Below are 22,178 nucleotides of genomic sequence, written 5' to 3' on the forward strand. Positions count from 1 at the left end.
ACTAATTTAAAAAAAAAAAAAAAAGGGACACTAAGTGTCTGAGAAATTAAATTCTTGAGGCTCAGGGGGCAGGTGTATAATTTGCTTTTCCTCATTCCCAGCAAGAATCAACCTATTGACATTCTGGAGACTTACTACAAGAATGTGGTGCCTGGTCCTGGCAAAAAAACAGTCATGTTTCACAGATCCCCTGCATTTTGTTGGAGTACGTGGAAATAGATAATCCAAATTACAAAGTCCATTTGGCTTTCAAAAAGGCCTTTGAAAAGGCCACTCACCTAAGGTTTTTGAAGAGCCAAACTGCCATGGAATAACCTTATTATGGATACATAATTGCATAAAATACAGAAAGAAAATGTAGGGGTAAACAGACATTTTTCACAATTATGAAATTCATCACCATATGTCCATCTGGATCTACACTAGGGGCTATTTTGTTCAACTTCATCACAAATTATATAGAGAAGAGTGGACAGTAAAGTGACAAGGCTTGCTGCTCATGCTAAAATATTCAGGCTAGAAGAAAACAAAAGCAGAATGGCAAGAGTTACAGAAGTACTTCATGATACAGAATGGCTAGCAATAAAATGAGATGTGGGGGAAAACAATGCAATTCACTGTAAATATGCAGAGTCACAGCAAACCAGGCTTGATATAGTTTTGCAACCAAACCTGAATGACAGGCAATGGAGAATTGTACTACCTGCAGATCCAGCCAGTGAGGCAGGACATCGGATCCTTTTGCCCATTTATGAAAAATTGAAGTCATTTCACCCAGCAAGAGGTGGGATAGACTATCGCCTCCTGAAATGCTTTGTGAGGGCAGAAAAAAAGCTTGTCCGCTCACCTCATCTGTTTGGTTGTGATTAAAGTCTTGTCTCCATGCACACAAAGGAGCACAGAGGCACAGTGACAGGCAGGGAAACCCAAATAACCTCATCAGAGGAACGTGCCTCAGCTTCTCCAGAGCCGTCACAGGGAGAGGGATCAGCCCACAGCCAGGGTGTGGAGCCCCTCAAGATGAGTCAGTGGAAAACCTCCCCAGAACACCTTACAGACTGAGGGAGGTTACTGCCTAGAGAGGTATGGGAATCACTATGGGATGTAAGGGAAGAGCATTTTGGGATTGCACCAGACTTATGGGATGTTCAAGGGATGAATCAAAGGTGGAGAAAAGGAGGGATCAAGGTTGTTTGGGAAGGAACAAGCATGGAAAAATAGAGGGATAAAAGGGGCCGGTTGTATGTAAACAAGTTGCCTGGTCATCACTCTTATCTTTCCAGGCCCTGCACCTGATCAGCGCAGTCTGTCCCTTCTTCTTACTAAGCTCCATTTGAAAGTATTTTCTTGGGTGATGGGACCCTCTGTTCTGTGTGCCATTGTGTCTTTAAGTGACAGCAACTGGAGTTCGACCTCAGGTCATAGGAGCAACTGTAGAGACTGGAGGGGATGAGGGGTCTAAGTGCCAGCAACTGGAGAGGGTACCACGTGTCATAAGAGCCCCTGTGTCTGGGGTGCCAGCAAGAGGAGAGATTGGAGCATATGGGGGTCTAATTGCCAGCAACTGAAGTGAGGACCACAGATCACAGTGACCTGTGCGTCTGGGGTGCCAGCAACCACAGAGACCAGAGTGTGTGCGTATTTTATGGGTGCACATGTCAGTGTATGATCATTAACTGAAGATGGATTACCATGCAAGTTGGGAACCAGATATCAAAGCAGCCACAAGTCTGGGCCAGATACTGGAAAGACTAGAGGGTCTGATAATTGGCTACTGGAAGAATCTGGTAGTCCAAGCCAGCTCCTGGAGAGACTGTGAAATCTGTGGGTCAGCTGAGAGACTTGTTTGCATTTATGTCTGTGCACAAGGCAAGTGGCGACAAGTGAATCCGGAGCCAGCCACTGAATAGACTGTCTACAGCCAGTTCCTGGAGGATCCATAGTGTGCCTGTCTGTGTGTGCGTGTGTGGGTGTGTGCGTGCGTGTACAGGAGAGGGTCTGAGTAACAGCAACTGGAGTGGGGCTGCAAAGCCTCAGGGGCTTTTACATCCAGCTGCCAGCAACTGGGGAGAGCAGGAAATCCAGGAACCAGCTACTGGATAGACTGGGTGTCTAAGGCCAGTTTCTGGATGGATCCATACTGTATATATGTGTGTATATAGAGAGAGGTATGTATATTTTCTATTAAAGGGCTTTACCCTGATCAGCCAGAGAGGGGAACAGGATGAATCCTTTGCTACTGTTTATGCTGTTTTCTGTTGGTGTTGATGTGCATGGCCCATCATTTGTGTATGTATATACGTACACCGTGTGCGGGTGTGTGTCTTCTGGGATTCGGGCTCAGTCTGACTGCTGGTTGCATGGGGGAACACAGAGCAGGAGCAGCCTTTCCCCTCCCAAGCTACCAGCTTCAGCAGCTCCTAATAGCCTGCATGATCACTCCGTATTTGCTCTCTTCTGTGTGGATGCAAAAGACACATGAAGGCCTTCCTGAAACATCTTTACACTTGTCCACCAGTATGCTACAGGGCTTACCACAGCATCCTTTATGCATAAAAGTTGTTAATCAAAAAAGGACCATCTCTGAGCAAAATAAATCTGAAAACTACATTCTTCTAAATACATAAATATATCTACAGTTTGTCAGACTGGCTTAGCTTTTCTTTTTATTCTCTTAACTATTCATGCCTGTTAACTTTGAAAATTTTTTTACTGCATTTAAGGAGATTAGGCCCCAGTGGGAGATAATTTGCTTCACTTTCCTGGGATTTTTGCATTCATTTCATCCTATGGTTTCACTGATTGAACTGTCTTACAGAAATTACTGCCTGATGTACTTGTTCCAGTATAGCAGCTCGTACCAAGCACTCTGCCAACTGTCACTCAAAGTAGTATAGAAATCCACTTATGTTCCTTCCTATGTAAACCAACAATCACAAAAATGACATTCTCTTGACAAAATTGTTACACCTTAAAAAACAGCAATTGAAAAATTTAGCCATACAATTTTATTCTTTATTGCTTCTCTAGTTCTTCCTCAATTACAGATTATTCCATTGACATCTAACACACAGCAGAATTCAGTCAAAATTTGAAATTTGCAGGTGAGGATCTATGTCAAAATAACAGATTAACATAGTAAATTTATTTTTATCATCCCATAACAAACGAAGCTGGATTTTTTTTTTTTTTCCAGAGTGAATGCTTCTTGCTATTTCTATTAAAAATATAAGAATACCATACAAAATGTCATGCAGTTTCAAGGAGCCTATTTTCTTTTTGAAGAAGTAGGTGGTGGGAGAGTACTGAAAAGAGCAAACAAGCAAGCTGTTTCATTGAGAATGGAAACAGTGAAAACTGGTTTCTTATGGATTTATGCTATAGGTTGAGCTCTATGTGGCTTCTCTCCTGTCTAATAAGGATTTTGTTTATGCTACATAATTCCCCTCAGACCATTAAAAGGGTCTTCCTCTTATATCTAGATGTGTGTTTTAAAAAATGTATAGCAATTTACTAGATTTTTTACTTTTTCCTCTCTGCCAAACTGGCTGCAATTGCCCAGGAGGTTTGACATGCTATGCTGGTAGAGATAGAGGACTACATTCTTTGAAGGTTGGTTGGTCTCTGTTTACAATAGTAAATTCAATTTCACACATATTGTCCAACTTCCATATAGAGGGTATTTATAACATTTGATATAATTTATTTTTTATGTCTCTATTTTCAGCAAATACTTTCAGGAATTTCTTCTGTTCCAGGGAACACAACCATTAATGGAACATAAAGGATTTCTACTGCATGAACCACGCATAAAAGATCCATAGATAAATCATTGATAGAGAGAGTACCACAGTTTTCATCTAGAGGAGGCCTTGCATGTAGCTAATGGCTTCTTTCTCTAGGAAGTTTAGGATTAAAGACTGACAGGCTGTAGATGCTCAATGCTTATTCTCAGGCACCTGCTGACACCATGATTACTCCACAGGCAAAACAAAGTCAAGTCAGAAATACCATCACTAATATCATCAGATGGCCAGTGGTATACAGCTAGGCCCACCATCTGTGAGCAGGAGCATTCTCTGCAAGTGAGAACAAGGACAAAATAGGAACTCTCTAAAATTAAATCTCTTAAAAAACAAAGTGTGCTTCCCTATCCTGACCTAAGCAAAATGCTGTGCAAACTTGAAGTACCATGAATCAAAAAGACAAGTTCTGTTGGGAGAGCAAGAAAAGCGTTTCAACCTAACCAACCATTCTCTCTCCCTTAAGGGGAAAAAAACCCCAAACCTAACACCAGATAAACAAAGGGCTGAAACTGTAACGATGTACTGAGCCTTCCTTGAGGCAGTGATGAAATGGAAAGTACCAATTGAAGGGGCAGGTCAGAGATGGTAGGTTACACTCATTCCTTCCAGCTCCTACTCTAGGGAATACCATAAATAGCATAAATCACCTCTTTTCTTAGCCATTGGTCTGGAAACTTGCAGTTAATTAATTTTACTCCATTCAACATAAAGGTCTAGGACTGTATCCAAGTTTTTTTTAGTGAACATCCAGCAATAAATGCAGGCTTCCCAGGCTTAGCTAACAGTTTGTGACAATGATTGGCAGCTCCTTCCAGGGTCTCCACAGGTCACTCAGAATTACAACCTGCCCCTGGTACTCCAGAGGGGGTCTTTTCCAGGCACCACACTTTTGTAAATACTTCTTTCTTGGCCTTGTCCAACCATACAGCTCAATTCAGCATGAGTTGAGTTTAACTGACCCTCACCTAGCAAAACCAGAGTCTAGGTACTTGAACAGGAAAACACTTAGAGGCAACACTCTTTCAGGAATAAATGACTACTAATTAAGCTACCCATACTGGATGGGGAAAAGCTGTTTTCTTCTCTCCTCATCCTAAAAGGAGTAAAACCCATGCTGTCTATTTTCTTTTAGAGTTATCTACACCACTAGGATATGTGTCATTTCTACTTATTTCAGCTAACCATCTCCAGCCATGAATGCAAAAACCCCATGATCTGGAGAGCACACAGACTGACTCCAAAGACTACTGGTTATAGCATACAGCTACAGAGAAGACAACTTACATGCTGCAGCTCGTGCTTCTTGAACAACCTGCGTATTCTATGCAGTCACGAGATTATAGAATAAATATATCAATGGGAACAAACTTAAATAGTCAATGTTTGACAAAACATATATAAAACTTCCAATTTGTTTACCAAACATAAGGTCCTCTTAACAGCAAAACTCTACAAAAGCACAACTGGCATAACTACTTTCTGGTTTGGGTGCATTTAAATGACTTCAACCTAGACAGAGCATACAGAAGGAGAGAACATTTTATGGTACAAATTACAGTGGAAATCAAAGTGGAATGATAACTAATTTAAGCCCTGATGCTGTAAGTACTTTACTCACAATTTTGCTTGCAAGACCAAGGTCTTAGCCACACAGTGGAAAAACTGTCAGAGTCCTGTATCTGAAAACAGGATGAAATGGTTCTTAGAATATGGTACCAGAAATCAAGGGTTCCGTCAAACAGTAGTGACAGCCCTAAAATTCTCCACATGCACTTCTGAAAATGAAAGGTTGGTTTATAAAACCTAGTAAAACTCTATGTCGAACAAAACAACATTGTCTAGGTCTCTTTATGTGGCCTTCCTGGGCGACCAGCCAATAGACTGAAATAGTTTAATATTATATAGAAAACCTACCTGTAAAATCAATCACAGTAAGCTCTGCACAGGAAGTTCAGGGCAACAGTGAAGTAGCCAGCTATAAAGCGTTCTTCTTGCGTTAACAGTCTAGTAAATATGCAGTTCTTTTCTGTGGTTCTTTCTTTAGATTAAAGATGCCTGACAAACACTTGCAGTAAGCCGTAAGTAAACATCACAATTTCATTGCTCCTGAAAAAAAACATAAACCAAAGTACTGGAATATAAACTATGAAAATGCAGTTTTCATTTTAGATGACACAGGAAGCTGTCTTTGTTAACTCCATGTTTTCCTCCCAACAGGAATGCCAGAGTTGTCAAGTCTTTTTTATTAAGTATTTAAGCATGAAACATGTTCCACACTACTCAGTGAAATGAGGAATAAGTCATTATGTTTAAGAGAAAGATAAATTAACTAAATCTGGTTATCAGTGAAAGCAGAGAACAGGCAAACAAGAATTCAGAGTTATGATCTCCCCTCTGAAATGACCTCTGGTCAGATCTAGTGAAGTAGCCAAAGAAAGGTACAGATGTTCTAAACTACCCCTAGTCTGTTTGGAAGTAACGCTTAAATTTTGCTTCTGATGACTCCCCAAATTTTATGTAAAACAGAAGTGTACTGATCATATGTAATATATCCAGTGAACTGACCCTATGTAATATATCTAGTACTATACAATGCTGTTGAGGGTAGAAACTAGGTGTTCCCTCCTCTACACTAGCATCTGAACTGTGCTCTGCCTGTCCCAATCAGCTTGAATTTGTGGCTGTGCCGTATCTCAGCCTAATAGAAAAAGCCTGTGAATTTGGTTATAAGGATACTCTCCTGGCAAATGGACAAAATGGATTTTAACTCCCTTAAGGCTGCAGCTGAAGGGGATACGTGTTTCCTACTACCTGACTAAATGGTAGCCTATTACATAAAGCAGAAGTGCTTCACCTGCAATTATAGAGCAACTGTAAAAGGTTCTAGTTTATAAATCCCAGCTAAAGAGAAATCCCTACCATCCTGAAACATTGCACCAGATTTAGGGGTAGGGAGTGTTTCTAAGCATCCTCCCCGTGTTTCCTACAGGCAAGCTTCCTTTCCCTCTGTACTGTCTCGGGATCCTAGGCATCAGCTCTGGTTCTTCATGCCACCCAAGGAACCAAATATGTAATTTATTAACCCCACCTCTTAACATCTCTTTGTTGCAATTTCTCCTTCTGAAAGTGGTGATTATGATTTCTACCTCACAGGAGTGCTGACCCTTAACTGGAGTGTAACTGAAGACTGAAAGAGACTTTTGCTTTCCTCAGAAGCCAGAAGCCCAGTAGTACAAGGTACTCTTATTATGCAGTGAAATAGCTGATTGCATCCCTCACACTTTTAGATGACCCACCATTTTACATAGACCCTGATCCTAGCTGACCTGAAAGTATTGTATATTTAAAGATGCAGAACTGCTAGAGGGTTGCTCTTCGTCCTGCTATGAATATAAAACCATACAAGGAAGAGTAGCTATATGTGGTGCACACATCAAAAATATTTTGTTCAATTTATGGAAATACCTGTCTATTGTGATGTACACTCTACCTGCTGATCTACACATTTCATCTGGCTGAAAAGGATACTCATGATCTTTGTGAAAATTAATAACCTTTAAATCCTCGGGAAATTACTGAAAATGAAAGCCAGACAAAGGTGTGCTGAACCTGAAGAGATCCATTCCAGCTGAAGCAAGCAACAACCAGGATGCATCCCCTTCATAGATCAGTATTTTGGGGTAACCATTTTGGTGCTTACGGCCAGGCAGGGATCAGCAGGCCTCAGTGGCAGGGCATCGCCTCACCCAGACTTCTGCCTGTGCACCGCAGCCCTCCACACAAAAAATCCTCTTCCTCATCGCCCCAGCCCAAACAAACACAGAGGTCACATGCATTTGGTGTTTTGGGATGAAGACAGATGTCTGTCAGTGTCTTTGTTAAATCTGTGAAACCTTTCCATTTGTGACCCAATTCTCTCGGCTCTGTAACACCCTAGTTGTATATTAAGCCCCTAGATACATTTGTTGCCTGCATCGAGGTATCAGACAACCCATTCATCTTTTAATTGACTGGTTTGCTGCATCCTGGAACACGTTGTTTACTGAAACGGGTAGAAAGCTCTAGGGAGAGAAATTAAGAAATTAAATAGGTCAAGCTGACTGGATAAAGAAAATGCTGACCCACATTGAGGAAATTAATTGTTTTTTCCCCTCTCCCCTAACCTTAAATAATGTCCATCTTCTGGGTAATACCACGGCAGCAGCGGCCCACCCCTGGGCCGTGCCTCCCAGGCCGCCACCGGCCGGGAAGGGCCCGTCGTCCCTCGGCGTCAACCGCCCGAGCCCTGGGGGCCACAGCGGCTCCAGCCCCCGGCCCGCCGGGGCGGCTTTTGAGCAATCCCCGCTGGGGGGTTTCTCGGGAGAGGCCGGGCTCCCCTCAGCAGCTGCCGGCACTGGCAGCTTCACCGCGGCCGCCTGCGAAGCGCCGCGCCACGGCCAGCGCTGCCCGGCGGGCAGGAAGCGGTGGCGGTGCGGGGCCCGGCCAGGCCGCCGGGCCAGGGGCGGAGCGAGGGGGAGGTGCAGCGCGGCGCTCCCGCCAGCCGGGCTGGGCCGGAGTGCGCCGCGGGGGGAGCGGGCGGAGCGCGGTCTGCGGCCCCCGCCATGTCGAAGCACGTTTTTCTCACGGGCCCGCCAGGTAACGGGGGCAGGAGGAGCCCGGGGAGAGGAGCGGGGCGAGGGGAGGCGGGCGCGGTCGCTGGGGCTGGCCGGGGGCCTGGCTCGGCCTGGCCTGGCCTGGTCTGGCCTGGCCGCCCTGCGCGGGGCCGTGAAGCGCTTAGGGCCAGGGGAAGGCACCTGCTGGCGGGCCCCAGCACCGGCCTGGGCTGTGGCGGAGCCCCGGGAGCGCCTCCTGCTGCAACCGGGCCCGGCAACCGCCTGCGAGGTAACCCCGGCTGCCGGCGTGCGGGCCTGTAGCCGCTCACCTGTTGAGGTCAGAGCCGCAGTACTCATTAATTTTTTCCTAATAAAACTCCATTTTAGCTCTCGGTCTTATCCCATGTCATGCACGTTTCCAGACGCTGCTGCTCTGTCCCTGGCTCCTGCCCTGCAGCTCAATGCTGAGGGGAAGAAAAAAAAAAAAAAAACAACAAAACCAACCTTGGACAACTAATCCTACTTCAATTAAACTGCAGCCGTTAATAATTTCTCAGCATTCATCTCTTCTGTGACTTAATTGTAGTGATTTAGTGCCTCCAACCTAAGTAATGATGAAGTTATAGGGTAATAATTGGTATCCCAGATGGACAGGCCTTGATTGAAGCAGTGTACTTTATCATGGCAGGGGAAGCTGATTATGTGGAGGTAGAACGGAGCTAGAATAGTCTGAGGGTCGAACTATAAGGTTGATAAAGAAATAAACCAGTTATTATGATTGCAAAGCTTTCTTTTGTGGTCAGGAATTAAAGCAGTGGGCCTAATTCTCCGTTCTGTGAACCTTTTGCATATGCCTGTCTTGTCTGGAATTAATTTAAAATGCTACTGCTAGGCTGAGATATAGATACATTCCACCCACTTCATTCTGCCTTTCCATCCACTTGAATAAAGGCAGCCCTCTGGGAGACCCAGTGGTTAGGCCTGCTTAGGCCTTGTCTCTGTTCATTTAACTGAAGTTGAATGTACTGTTTTGATTAGCTAAGTGTATAACTTTAAGCTTTCTTAAGCTTAGTTTGAATCATTTTTACTTTCTTTGGCAATTTACTGAATGAAGGTAACCAAATTAGAGATAGCAAATCTACTTAGCCAAATTAGTATAAATTCACTTAGCAGAGTCAAGGCCTCAGGAAGGTGGTAGATACTGATGGTGCCACATTTGTCATTTTATTTTTCAAATGCCAGGAATCCCTTTGACTTCAATTTTGAAAAGTTTGGTTAATAGTTTGACTAGGTGCTCGTAGAGCCACAGAATATTCTGCCATTGATATTGACTGTTAAGAAAGTAGTTCCTAGATATGCTTAAAATCTGAGGGAGGAATTTGGTATGTGCATGTTGAAATGATTTCTGTTGGCACCTTCAGGCAACTCACATTTGGTCTGTACTCCTTGTCTCCAGGAATGTGAAGGTTTATTCTGCAGGATATTTTCTGTCTTCTCATTTTTTTACAGCAATGATTAAAAATGAAGTGATAACACTAAATTTTGTGAGAGGCGATAAATTTGAGTTTAAAAGGAAATTGTCAAGGGATGTACTTGTACAGTGGCAAAGGAGAAGAAATAGCTCCTTTGTGGGAACTGAGAGGATGTCTGGAACATGGCCAATGTTCACATTGTAGAAGGTACATCAGACATCAGGTGGCAAGGGTTTGGAGGATCTGTCCTAGGGTAAAAAAATGGGTTATAGGACCACAGGATAATTCATGTGAGAAGGGACTTCAGGAGGTGTAAAGGAGGGTCAGCTATGAGGCTAGACCAAGTTGCTGAAAGCTTTATCTAGTCAGGGCTTGTAAACCTCAAAGAATGTGAAGACTGCATAGCCTCTCTGGGCAACCTGTTCCAGGCTTGATTGTCCTCACGATAAAAAAGCTTTTCCCTTTATCTAGTCAAAACCTCTCTTGCTTCAATTACCATTAGAAGCATGCTTCTGTTGTTGGAAATATTTTTTGCCATGTAGGACCTGATATCTCAGGGGCAGGGGGTGCTTCTGATTTCTAGGACATCAATAGAAGTAGTGTGTCCTTTGTGGCAGTTAGGCTGCTGGTAATAGCAATCAGCTTTGACCTTATGATCTAAAAGGAGGATAAACTCAGCTCTGTTCTTAAAAGGTAGTGAATAGAAGTGGTAGAAAGGGAGGTTCATGAGTTAGTCTTCCAGCTAGCTTGGGTGGGTATCAGTTGTGGAACAGTATGGCTCTCATGTATTTACCTGCCTTGGGGCAAGCTTTATGGCCTGCCTGTCCACTATCTAAGCTAACAAGTTCAGTGGTAGCCTGGGATATTTGTACCATTCTGTTGTGACTTCACTGTAGACATACTTCTTAAAGGCTAATAAAACATTTCAGTGTCAGTACAGGATGAACTTTAAAACGTGCCTCTGTTCTTTTCTACCATTTAAAAAAATCCAATTTGCAAACTTAAAAAGTAATCAATGTTCCTGCTGAACTGAATCATTACCGTGGTGTTTAAAAATGGGCTTTTAGTGTAGGAGAAGATTAATCCTGTGTGCATTTTGTTTCTTCATCATTTTCAGGGGTTGGAAAGACTACTTTGATCCAGAAAGTCACTCAAGCTCTAAAATCCTCAGGCATTCCCATTGATGGATTTTACACAGAGGAAGTTAGAGAAGGTGGCAGGAGAACAGGCTTTGATGTTGTCACTTTGTCTGGAAAACGAGGACCTTTATCTAGAGTCAGGTACTGAGGTTTTAATAACTGTAAGTGGCTTATTGTTTTATGCTTCTGCTTCGGTCTGTCAGCATGTTAAATGTGCCTCCAGAAGGTGATTTCCAGCACATGTATGGCCTGTTCAGTTCTCTTGTCTTGGCTGATACCTGTATTGTGTAGGTAGACAGTGAGTGTATTGCATAGTGAAATATTGAAAATGTGCTAGGGAAGGGTGTTCTCTCTTACTGCCTATTTTACACCAGATAGAGCGGAAGCACTGCTGAGCATTTTATTGTGAGGTCAAGTCTCTTTGAGATACAGTAAGTAGCTTATTGTATTATTGGCAGAGAGGAAGGTTTTTTGTTTCCACCAGCTAATTTATGGAGACAGAAGTGGAAAATAAAAGGGAAATTGCATATAACATTGTTTTAAAGAGCCACCGACTGGCCTGCAAAACCCACATGTGAATTTTAAGAAAAAGAGGATTTCAGACCCTCACTAAGAGGGAGGCTTCTCAAGTGGTGAGGGGCTCACAGTTTCTCCTGGTTCACTAAACCTGGCTTTTCACACTTTGTGCAAAACTTAGTCTGCACCTCGTTCAGACATAGTTGATCTGAGTAAATAATTTGCATACTGCTAATAAAGAAGGTTCACCTAGGACAGTGTGATGCAGCACATGAAAACTGAGTATTTTTCCAAGTTTGTTGAAGGGTTTTGCAGCCCATGCGAAGATTTGGGCTACTGCTGTGATGCTGTCTGTAGTGTCACATTACCAAATTCAAAGATCTGAACTGCTGGCATGTATTTTGATTTCAGTGTAAATATACCTGCTGGCTTTTACATCCTATTGTCCTTCTGAACACTGTTCAAATTTGAGCTTACAGATTTGTGGAGGTAGCTTATGGTATATTTATTATCTGAAAGAATGCTAACTGCAATATGACTGAATGGATGGTTTAGAGTTTCTTCTCTTAGAACTAAGGGGATTTGACTTACTAGAATAACTTCTCATAAATCCACTTGAAATGACTGCGGTATATTCTCACTAAACTCATTACTTAGAAGGAATTGTGTATCTCTTTTTCAAATTCAGTTCTGATTCTTCTACTTCAAGACGTGAATATCGGGTCGGACAATATGTTGTAGACCTCGTTTCATTTGAGCAGTTGGTTCTACCTATGCTGAGAAATGTGAGTATTCTATGAAAGCTGCTGAAAAATGGATGCTTTATGATAATCAGTGTTATTGGAAGGCCCTTCTAGAGCACTAGTTTTTGATATTAACAAATGACCTGTTTCTTGGGTATCACTGATTCTGATTGACTTCAGGATCAGGAAACTAGAGGGGCAAATCTGTCTTGTTCTCTTGTGCTTATTGTAGTGTTGGAGAGATTGCAATCCCCTGTCATTCTTGATCTGACATCGTCCTGTGAGCTGGACTTCCTTGGCCTGAGAGATAGCTGAGAGGAAGTTTCTTCCTATGCCACTCTCTTGCATATTGGAAAGCAAACAAAATGTACGAGTGGCTTACCAGGCAGAACCGGGTGGAGTCAGTGGGTCCAGGAAAAAGCCTTTTGCTGCTGCTTTTCTTCTTTACAGATTCTTTTCCGCCTCTTGCTCTGATTCCCATCTTCTTCCAGTAGAAGCATTAGTTTCTTGAATCTAGTGGTTATTTTTGATTACCACTGTATAAGTACCTGGAGACTGGTGGGTTTTAACTGATGATAGCCGCCTGATAATTTGGGATTTAGCCTGCTGCAGAAGGAGTGCTCTGACTGTGACAAGACTTTCTACACAGTCTCTTTCTGATTCTTCTAACATTCTGTTACTGCCTTTTTCCTTCTCCCCCTCTCTCACGCCAACCTTTCCCCTCTCCAAAATTAAACAAGAACAGATCTGATTTTGGCAATAACATATCACAAGCAGTGTGCAGCAGCTGCTGAACTGTACTACTAAAAAAAACCTATTGTGATTTTTCTATACTGCCAAAGCTCAAGGGACCAAGGAAGAAGGCCCTTCTTAATGAACTTCAAAAGAACAAAAAAACCAAAGAGGTGCAAGGAGCAAAATTGAGATTGAGGATCTGATTCTTGTTTTTGTCAGGGAACATTACAGTCTGAGAGTAAGGAAGCAGAGATGGTGGGAGCAAGGGAGAAAGGAAATATTAATAAAATGGGACAATTTTTATATGTTTAATTTCACTGTAACTTGATTTACTATGTTAGTAAATAGAAGGATAGTTTAATAAAAAAGACTTCACTAAGCCAGCGCTGTACTTGGAATCCTTTTACTGCTGCAGTAATGTGAAGTCCAGGAGAGATCTTGCTAGAAGAGTGTTAGCAGTGTTGAATTTTTCTTGTTGTTTTATGGCTTTCTGCAAGTAGAAGAGAAGAGCGAAGAGAAGAAGAAAAGGGGCCAGCAGGGTCGGACAGTGCATGGCCCTGTTCTCGTTGAAAGTGCTGTTAATCCGTTTTGTGGGAATGTTGTCATGCATGTAGGTGGCACAAAATGGGAGAGGAGGAGAGTGTGGAAGATCACAGAACTGAAACAAGAAGAAACAAATGAAGAATGAGGGCAGGAGAGTCATAGGTATGGCCTGGTTTGATCAGAGAGCAGCACGGAGTGGGCATGTGCCCATTTAGCTTTGAGGACAGCTTCAGCTCTTCGCTTGGATCTCATTTACTCTAGTGAAAACAGGAGTAGATCCTACAGTGGATGATCTTTCTGGTTCTGGAAACTTTACCAGGCAGGACTGAGGATTTTTTTCAAAGCAAAGTGCTCTGTTTCTCAATGTATTGACTTTTTGCTCACTGATCTACGAAAGGATTTTAGATAAAACAGCTATTCAGCAGGGACTTAGCTTGAAAATATTTTAGGACACATGTTACACAGTTCTTCCACTTTCCCAGAAGCAAATACTTTGCCTTCACAACGCAAAACATTTAGATTTATTTTTCCTTTTTTTTTAGGTTCTGTATAATATGACTGGTATTGGTATATATTCATGGATCTACAGTGATGTTTTGACTTCAGTTGATTTCCTCCTCACTTCTATAAATAATGGAGTACAGTTCTCAGTTACTTTTCCCAAGAGAGGGTAGGCAGTGCACTTCCTTTTCTGTTGAATAGTTCCTTTGCTTTCCAAGTTGCCTTTCCCTCAGTGGCAATATCACCCGTGTTGTCTCCTAGACTTCCCCATCAGCAGCATAGTACTGTTTGGCACAGTATTCACTTCATGAAAGAAGCAAACAAACCACAAAACCTGGTAAATCGTTAGTATGGTGCCTATCCTGCAATCCAGGGGTGGTCTAAGACTATTAAATAAGTGATATCTTGACAAAGAAATGGAAGGTGACTGTTCTGATGTGAGAGAGGCTTGAAAACAGCTTGGTTGTTATCCACATAGCTTTGAAGAAAACTAGTTCTGAGAGAAATGCTAGTTTTGACCCTCCTTTGACCAAGGTACAGGAGGAGAAACTTCCAGAGCTAGATTTAATGCAAGTCTTTTTTTTTTTAATAGTTGTGTTGTGTGGATGTTGATCTATTTTAAATGCATCATTTGATGGGAAGAGTGAAGTTTTGAAAAATTGTCCCTCAGATTGACTGAGAGTTGCTGGTAGGCAAAGTGAAGTTCTTAGTTGTCAGATAGCTCATATGGGACCACTGTGAGAATTCTGATTTGAAGGAAAACTGATGTTCTGAATATTTCCTATTGTAGTTGTTATTTATGCTGTACGTATATTTTCATCTTTCCAAAAATCTGTGCTGAAATAGAAATGATAGATTTATAAGTCTGTCAGTTACCAGCAGCAGCTTTGACTCTTCTACCTTCCCCAGTATTACAATTGAATTGGTTTCTTTTGGAGGTATTTCTTTTATTAGCATAGAAATTATTTGTGTTTCTTGTTCTGCATTGTTTACAGTCTCTTGATGCACTTTTCCACAGGTAAACCATGGCAGTAGTGCAGAGAAAAAAATCTGTGTTATAGATGAGATTGGTAAAATGGAGCTCTTCAGCCAGGCTTTTATTCAAGCTGTTCGTCAAACGCTGACTGGCTCAGAGACTGTGGTGCTTGGAACTATTCCAATACCTAAGGGAAAGCCACTGGATCTTGTTGAAGAAATAAGAAGTCGGAAAGATGTTAAAGTGTTTAATGTAAGTAATATTTAATATCCTTAAAGAGCCTTTTGTTCTAGGTTGCTGGTTTGTATTTGGCTCTGTTTAAAAACTAATTGTTACTACCAATTGATAGCTGTGGGTAGCTTGTATGAAATAAGTTTTTTAGTTTCCATTTTACTCCTAATGGGCAGGTGTTCACCTTATTAAAAAAAAAAAAATCACATTTGGCACTTACTGTAGCAGTCTCACACAGCTGGCTTTGCTTGTGAGGGGCTGCAGAAGTAATGATATAGTTGTTTTAAAAGGTTTTCTTGCTGTAGTATTATTGCCTTCTAAGTATTCATTATTCCTAAGAGTTGAATCTTTTAAAGTACAGTCAGATTTTTAAATTATTTTTTTAGACTGGCTTGCAGAAATATTACCAGTAATTCATACTGAAGAAAAAAAGGGGGAAAAAAAGGCAGCAGTGGATTTTGCAGAAATGATTTCTAGAAGAAAGACACTTGTAAATGGAGTGTGCTTTCTCTGGAGTCAGGGAACCAATTTTGGAATTCATTATGTTATTTTTATAGACATAGTTTTCATAATACTAGGGCCTCAAAGTGCATTTCTGATCAGTTATCGGGAGGTTCTCAAAAACTTATCACAACAAAACATAGCCTGTTGCACAGGAATACATGCCTGAGGTTTTCTTAATGTCTCCAAGTGTCCTGGATGCTTCACAAGCTAAATGCAGCCCCCACTCCTTTGATTTATTTTTCTGCTCAGTGTACTATTTGTAGTAGAGAATAAAGCTATATATCCAAAGCTGAACTGTCCATCTCTATAAAATATAAATTCAGGAAGTGGGACTTGCACATCCTGGCTTACTAACAGGGGTAATAGAGCAGTATACTGTTGCAGCCTGTTCTTTGTCAGGTGCACATCACAGTGAGAATGCATACTTTGTTTACATCCAAGTGAATGAGGAAGGAAAAAACACTATCTCAACAACTTTATACTGAATGATCTTAATTACTGCAGAGAAAGCAAAGTCTCCATCTTCTTTTTTCCTCTTCAAAGTGAGATTAATAAAACTGCAGTGCTCAGAAAATTTCCTCAGCTTTCTTTTAGTTGGTGGTCCCATCATCATCTTCAGTTTCTGTTTTTTAAATTAAATGCCTCTTTAATTAAGTGCTAAAGCCATCCTAGGAGCAAAGATGAGAGAAGATTCCTTTCCACACGTAAGCATTCAACTCCTGCTGTTGCTTTTGGAGATAAAACCCCAGGTTTCCCACTGACAAGCTGATGTGTGTTAGTGGTCAGGTTACTGAATGGGGATGCACGTGAATGTGAATTTTATGAGACTTGCTTTACAGTGGTAGGTCTGGGGAGAGGGAATGGAGAATGCCTCACTGAAAGTAACAGTCATTTGGTGCTTTGACTGCAGTCATGGCAAGGCAATAGTGTGCATTTGACCTGCTTGGGTGAGGAAACGGAGTGCTAGAAAACAGTGTTTGGCTTTTCAAGGAAGCTTTTGAGGCTTCCTCTATCTCTTTTTTTATCAGGTGATGTTCTGAGGGCATGTGCCACTCGGCCCCAGGTTGTTAGCTGTATCAGTCTGCTGATACATATTTCCCTGAAATACTGACTACAGCCAGCAAAAGTCTTCCTGAAACTTCAGTGGAGCAATTTTTTCTCTCTAAAAAAAAAAACTTTACTAAAAAAATGAGCCATCCTGTTTATGCTGCTGAAATTAGGACATGCAGGTTTCTTTGTTTAAATAGAGTTCTCTGGTGAATCCATTAGCCAAAAGCATGGGTGTGAAATGTGTGACAGACTGCAATAGTTCCAAGGTGGCAGAGACCTGCTATGCTAAAGTCTCATGCAGGAGAGCATCTGTCTCACTTGCAGCAGTGACATGCTATACATGCTCTTGCCCAGCTAGTTAAAACATGTACGTGAGCAGGAACAGAACCTGCCCATGGGGAGTCAGAGGTGTTACTAGCTGAAGTAAATACTGGATCACCAGCTATGTTCTTCAAGGGCTGTGGCATGGTGAGAACATGGAGTGCCCAAATAGCTCATGGTCAGTAATTTCTTACTAACTTTTATGATGCCTGGAAGTGTGCAGAAGTAGGTGGCTACCTTCCAAAAAAGTTCAGCCTGCTTTGTTACTTAATACAGAGTTAGGCTGCATTCAAGTAACTCAGCAGAGTTTTCTCATCCTTCTCTTAGCGTCAAACACCAGAGCTGTCCTTGTGACACTAAGTGCATAGAGACAGCTGTTCAGGGTTTGACAGTCCCTTCTGTCTTGAAAACATTCAGTTGGTGTAAATAGGCCCAGATGCCCTAAAAGCAGTTGAGCATTTGGTCCCAAACATTTATTATGTTTAGAGCACTTAACGATAGGAGCTCTGATACTTAACACGTTTCTTTTCATTGTTGCCCAATTCCATTTTGCTGAGAACTAAACTTTCCAGTGAAACTACGGAGGCTCTTTTTGCACTTCCCTGGTCTGTGTAGTTTTGCAGACACAGTGTCATAAATAGGATCAGATTATTCTTAGCAGCTGCCACATACTCATTTTCTCCCATTTTCCCATCTATTAATTATGCTTCCATGAAGCCCATGCCTTTTAAGAAAGAAAACAGTTAAATGGATCAGAGGAAGAAAAAGTTCCATTTGAACAGACTGTGCAAGAGGGGTTTTCTTGACGGTGCATTTAACAGTTAGGGGAAGAAAGCTTTTGTCCTCTACTGTTGCCTGCTTGGAGTCTAGGTGGTAGTTTCCTCCAGATTACCTAAACGCTCAGTATAAGCAGCATCTACAGTTATTTTCAACTCCCTGTCTAAAAATGTACCCATCTGTTTGTACATTCAGTACAGATACTGGGAGATTTGTTCTCTCTGGGAAAGCTGCCTGCACAGAATGTCTCCAGATCTTAAGAGGAGACTTATATCTATCAAGCAGCCTTTGTAAAACAGTTGTGAAAATTTCCCAGCACTTGGCACTTTCTCTCTGCTGCTCTCACTGGACTTCTGGCATGTAGGTATGGAAAAGGGATAGATAAAATGTAGTATTGTTTCTGTTGGCTGTGAGACAGTGGGAAGAGCTATTAAATGTTCAGAAGGTCCTTTGAAAGTCAGGATATCAGGACACTTGCTGTGAGATTTAGAGTTTGGCTGATCTGTGCACTGTGCCTTGTTTACCTTGGGGGCTCTCAATAGCCTTACTGAAGAGCAATTCCATTCTTTGTTGTCTTGCTCTCTTTGTTATTGTGGGGTTGCTGTTTATCTTAGAATAGGCTTGGAATGATACTCAGTAAAATCAGCAACATTTTCAGGCAGTTCTTCCCTTTGGTTCCCTTTTTTTTGTTTTGTTTTTTTTTTTTTTTTTTTAATGTCATTTTTTCCTCAGTCCCATGTTGATCTGCTCTCTTGAATTCAAGTGGTGTGGGTAAGACCACCATCTCTAGGTTTTAGAGTGTTGATTTCCAGTATTTGGATAGGATGTCTGTGACTGTAAACAGCAGTAGACTTCTAGGCCCAAATTCTTCAGGTAGGGCTGTCACCTAGTTAAAAAACATTATGATGATGATAACAATAATAATTTATCCTGTTCAGTATTGACTGTAGTACTGGAAGGGATACAAACCCTTGTGCTCAGATCTGAAATGCAGCTACAGGGAATGCAGTGAAACCTTGCTGGTAGAGAGTTTTATGCCATTCATAGTGTGGTGTCTCTCCTTCCTCCTCAAACAGCATTTCTCAAACTTTGTTAAAAATATGAACACCCTTGCTTTTTTTTGGCTCATCTGTCTTTGTCTTATTTCTTCCTGCCCTCTCTGCAGGGATCTGAACAGTGGGAAAAATTTCTTGGGCTTTTTAAAATGAGGCTTTTGCTGACACTTCACAATTGCTTGTTAACTCTTTCACCACCCCAGCCATCTCCCCAGGTTTTGGTTGAGTTAGTAATGCCGGCACTGTGGGTCAGTGGGTTCTGTATCAGGACCCGGTCTATCAAGAAGGGGTAATTTACACCCCCAGCCCCCTGCAGCTCTGTGCTGTATTGTTGCTGCACCCAGGAGCTGAGCTGACTAGCAAGCGCTAGCATTTGCTTGGCAGTTTACAGTAATCTGCATGTGCTGCAATGCAGATGGGCCCAGCAAAAGACAGGACACTGGACTGGATTTTCACATGTACTGGTCTTAAAGCCCAGCATTTCCATGGACTGGTCAACAAAAGGCATACCTCAATGTGCTACAAAAGCCCCCCAGCTTTCTCAAGTAGTATTCTTTCTTTTTCAAGGTGTTTCTATCCTGCAGTGCTAAGGTTTCTCGGAATATGGAGTTGTGCTGCTAAGCATGTTTTCATTTTTTTCATTGCAGATGTTTTTGACTAGGTCTATCATGCTAATAAACCCTTTCAAGTACTGAAGGCGTAAGAACTCCACTTTATAGTAGGAAAATTATATTTGGTAATTGAAAAGGATTTCTAGTAATGACAAAAGTACATGCTGGTTCTTTGAGTGATTCTTGTTGGTTATTCAAGCCCTGAATAATACTGCAAAAAACCATGGGTAATTAAATCAAAAAGATCATTGAATATTCAATTACATATGCAGGTTTGTGGGTTTAGCTTGTTGTGTTCTCAGAAGCAGAAGGCAGCAGGTGCTTGACACTCAACATTCCTCCACTGAGAAAGAAATGCATTTGAATTTCTGCTTTGTTTTTGAAGTAAACACTGATACAGAGGTTATTCATCAAATTACATCAGTTTTAATTTCTCTTTCTCTAGGTTAGTAAGGAAAACAGAAACAGCATTTTGCAAGACATCTTGGCAGCTGTAGAATCCTGCAGAAAATGAAGACCTTTTCTTGCCTGTAAACACAAAAGCTTTTATTTTAACAAAATATTACAACATTTTGCGGATGTTTTGGAGTCTGCCCTTCCTGCTTTAGCCGCTGGAGGCTTTATTGGAGCCTTCAGGGTAAGCAAGGTAAAACTGGTAAAATGTGAAAATGAGATAGCACGATTCTTGTTTATTCAGTTCACAAGCTGATCCATTCAGAAAATTGAACAGATGCATAGTTAACATCCAGTTCTAATCTGGGTATTTGAAAGTTAGGTGGTCTGACTCTGATCTTAGTTATACCATGTAAAAGCAATTAACTGTCAAATCTGTTTGAGATCTTAGTCTTTCAGAGTGTAGACTGTTTTGCCTGGAGAACAGTTCCGTATCTGGAACTTAGCCCTGGTGTAACAGAACAGAACCATGCCCAAAACGTGTGGTCTGCCTAGTTTATGCAGAAATATCTTTGCTGTAAGTGACCCAGCTTAGGTGTGTCCAAGTGTGTCTCGGCATGGGTGCTGATGATTCATGAGGTACAAGGAATAAGCAGATGCTCTCCCCCTACCCCCAGACACCCCTCTCTCCAGTTGCAGTATAAGAAGGGTATCTAGAATTTCAAGGAAATTTCCTGTAGTCCCAAGTGGCATTTACAGAATTCCACTTCAGGAGGAAAAATAACCAACTCTACCCTCTCCTGAGTGGCCCAGACAGTAGTTGAGGGCTGTATATTAGGTTCATTTCCAGATTTCCGATGGCAATCCTGCCTCTCACCCCCTTAAAAAAATGCATATATAAATCTTCAAGTCCATGAAGTTCAGTCAAATCTTGACTTGTGTTTTTCATGCAGAGTTTATTAAGTCAGGATCAACTTAATACTGCATTTGTCCATATGGGTTTTACAATGTTATGTTTATTAATACTTTTTGGTTGGGATTTTTTCTTATTCGATTCTGTACATGCTTAATGGTTAATGGTGAAATAAGTGTTTGAGAGTATTAGACAATGTGTTTCCCTATGAGGTGTGCAGTTGTGTTCAGGAGAAGTGCTACCACCGAATCAGTGTTGCGTGTTGTGAAAACAGAGTTCCCTCCCAGGTGCACACGTGTTCATTGTACAATTTATAGTCATCTCTGGCTGTAAAAAGTTGTTAAGAATTCAGTCATTTCTCAACTTTTTTCTGTTCAGTTCAACAACTGTTAAAATGAGCAAACTATTTAAAGGCATTTTCAAATATCATTTGAGTTACTTATTTCTGTAAAACTGACATCCAAAGTTGTAGGGGACTGGGTGGGGAAAGGCATTTTTACAGGTGCCCTGGAAACAGCTGGGAGCATGGAGGGAATGTCCTTTCGCTTTCCTATCTTCAGAAGGAGGGTCTGGTACAAACATTGCCCCTCCACAGATGGTAGGAGGTACATGCCACGTTAAAAAATGCTGTGGCCTTATTCCCTGACTGCCCTGTTACACTACCATTCTGCCCAAATCCGTTTGGATGATAGTATCGTCTTCATCATATTTGGGAAAAAGAGAATTCCTCTTAGGGTCCCACTCCTTTGAGAATGTACAGCTCCTGGTTGCTTTTTGCAAAATAAGGCTGTGCCCTGAAGGTATCACTAATCCCTTAATTACTTCAGGCATCTTACTCAGACAAGACACCTTATTAGAGGTGGTGAAGGACTTGGGACCAAAGTAAACTTCAGGGCTATGTGCCATAGACTTTCAAACAGGAACCTCTCTGTGCTTAAGTGCTGGACGTCCTACTGTTTCAATGTTGTCTCTTAAACTGTTAAATATGCTGCAAAAAAAATAGTTCTTTCAATGATTAAATAATTGCCTAAAGTCTAGCAAGGTTTTAGGGGGACTGCAGTTGAGTCTTAAATGAGGACTGAGCTTTAAAGCTAAATAAAATGGAGATATTTGACACTTCTTTGTAGAAGCTGGGGAGGGGAGTTTCTTCAGGAGTGATGGCAGAGTTCAGTTTTCCAAATTCCAGTTCAGCCAGTATTATTGGGAGTTCATCACTTAGAGTGGTATTTGTTCATCATAAAAGTAGATATATTGCCCTGCATATAGCACCATGATGCCTGCTGTAGTCCCATCATTTAAT

At 41.6% G+C, this 22,178-nt stretch overlaps 1 protein-coding gene across 1 annotated transcript; it reads left to right on the forward strand.

The window, feature by feature from the left end:
• The first annotated feature begins 8,308 nt into the window (after positions 1 to 8,308).
• On the forward strand, positions 8,309 to 21,307 carry NTPCR (nucleoside-triphosphatase, cancer-related). The gene is made up of 5 exons (XM_074863146.1): positions 8,309 to 8,441; positions 10,988 to 11,150; positions 12,214 to 12,310; positions 15,066 to 15,275; positions 20,018 to 21,307. The coding sequence occupies exons 1-5, from the start codon at positions 8,408 to 8,410 to the stop codon at positions 20,084 to 20,086; spliced, it is 573 nt and encodes a 190-aa protein (XP_074719247.1). The 5' UTR covers positions 8,309 to 8,407; the 3' UTR covers positions 20,087 to 21,307.
• Positions 21,308 to 22,178: the final 871 nt, after the last annotated feature.

This window comes from Strix uralensis, chromosome 3 (genome assembly GCF_047716275.1).
Source record: "Strix uralensis isolate ZFMK-TIS-50842 chromosome 3, bStrUra1, whole genome shotgun sequence".
NCBI classification, from domain to species: domain Eukaryota; kingdom Metazoa; phylum Chordata; class Aves; order Strigiformes; family Strigidae; genus Strix; species Strix uralensis.

What these genes read in the sequence shown, in the direction of transcription:
- NTPCR (XM_074863146.1), top strand. Translation starts at nt 8,408, where the DNA reads ATGTCGAAGCACGTTTTTCTCACGGGCCCGCCAG. An exon ending in TTTTCTCACGGGCCCGCCAG is followed by an intron (nt 8,442 to 10,987) that starts GTAACGGGGGCA and finishes CATCATTTTCAG; the next exon opens with GGGTTGGAAAGACTACTTTG. An exon ending in AAGATGTTAAAGTGTTTAAT is followed by an intron (nt 15,276 to 20,017) that starts GTAAGTAATATT and finishes CTCTTTCTCTAG; the next exon opens with GTTAGTAAGGAAAACAGAAA.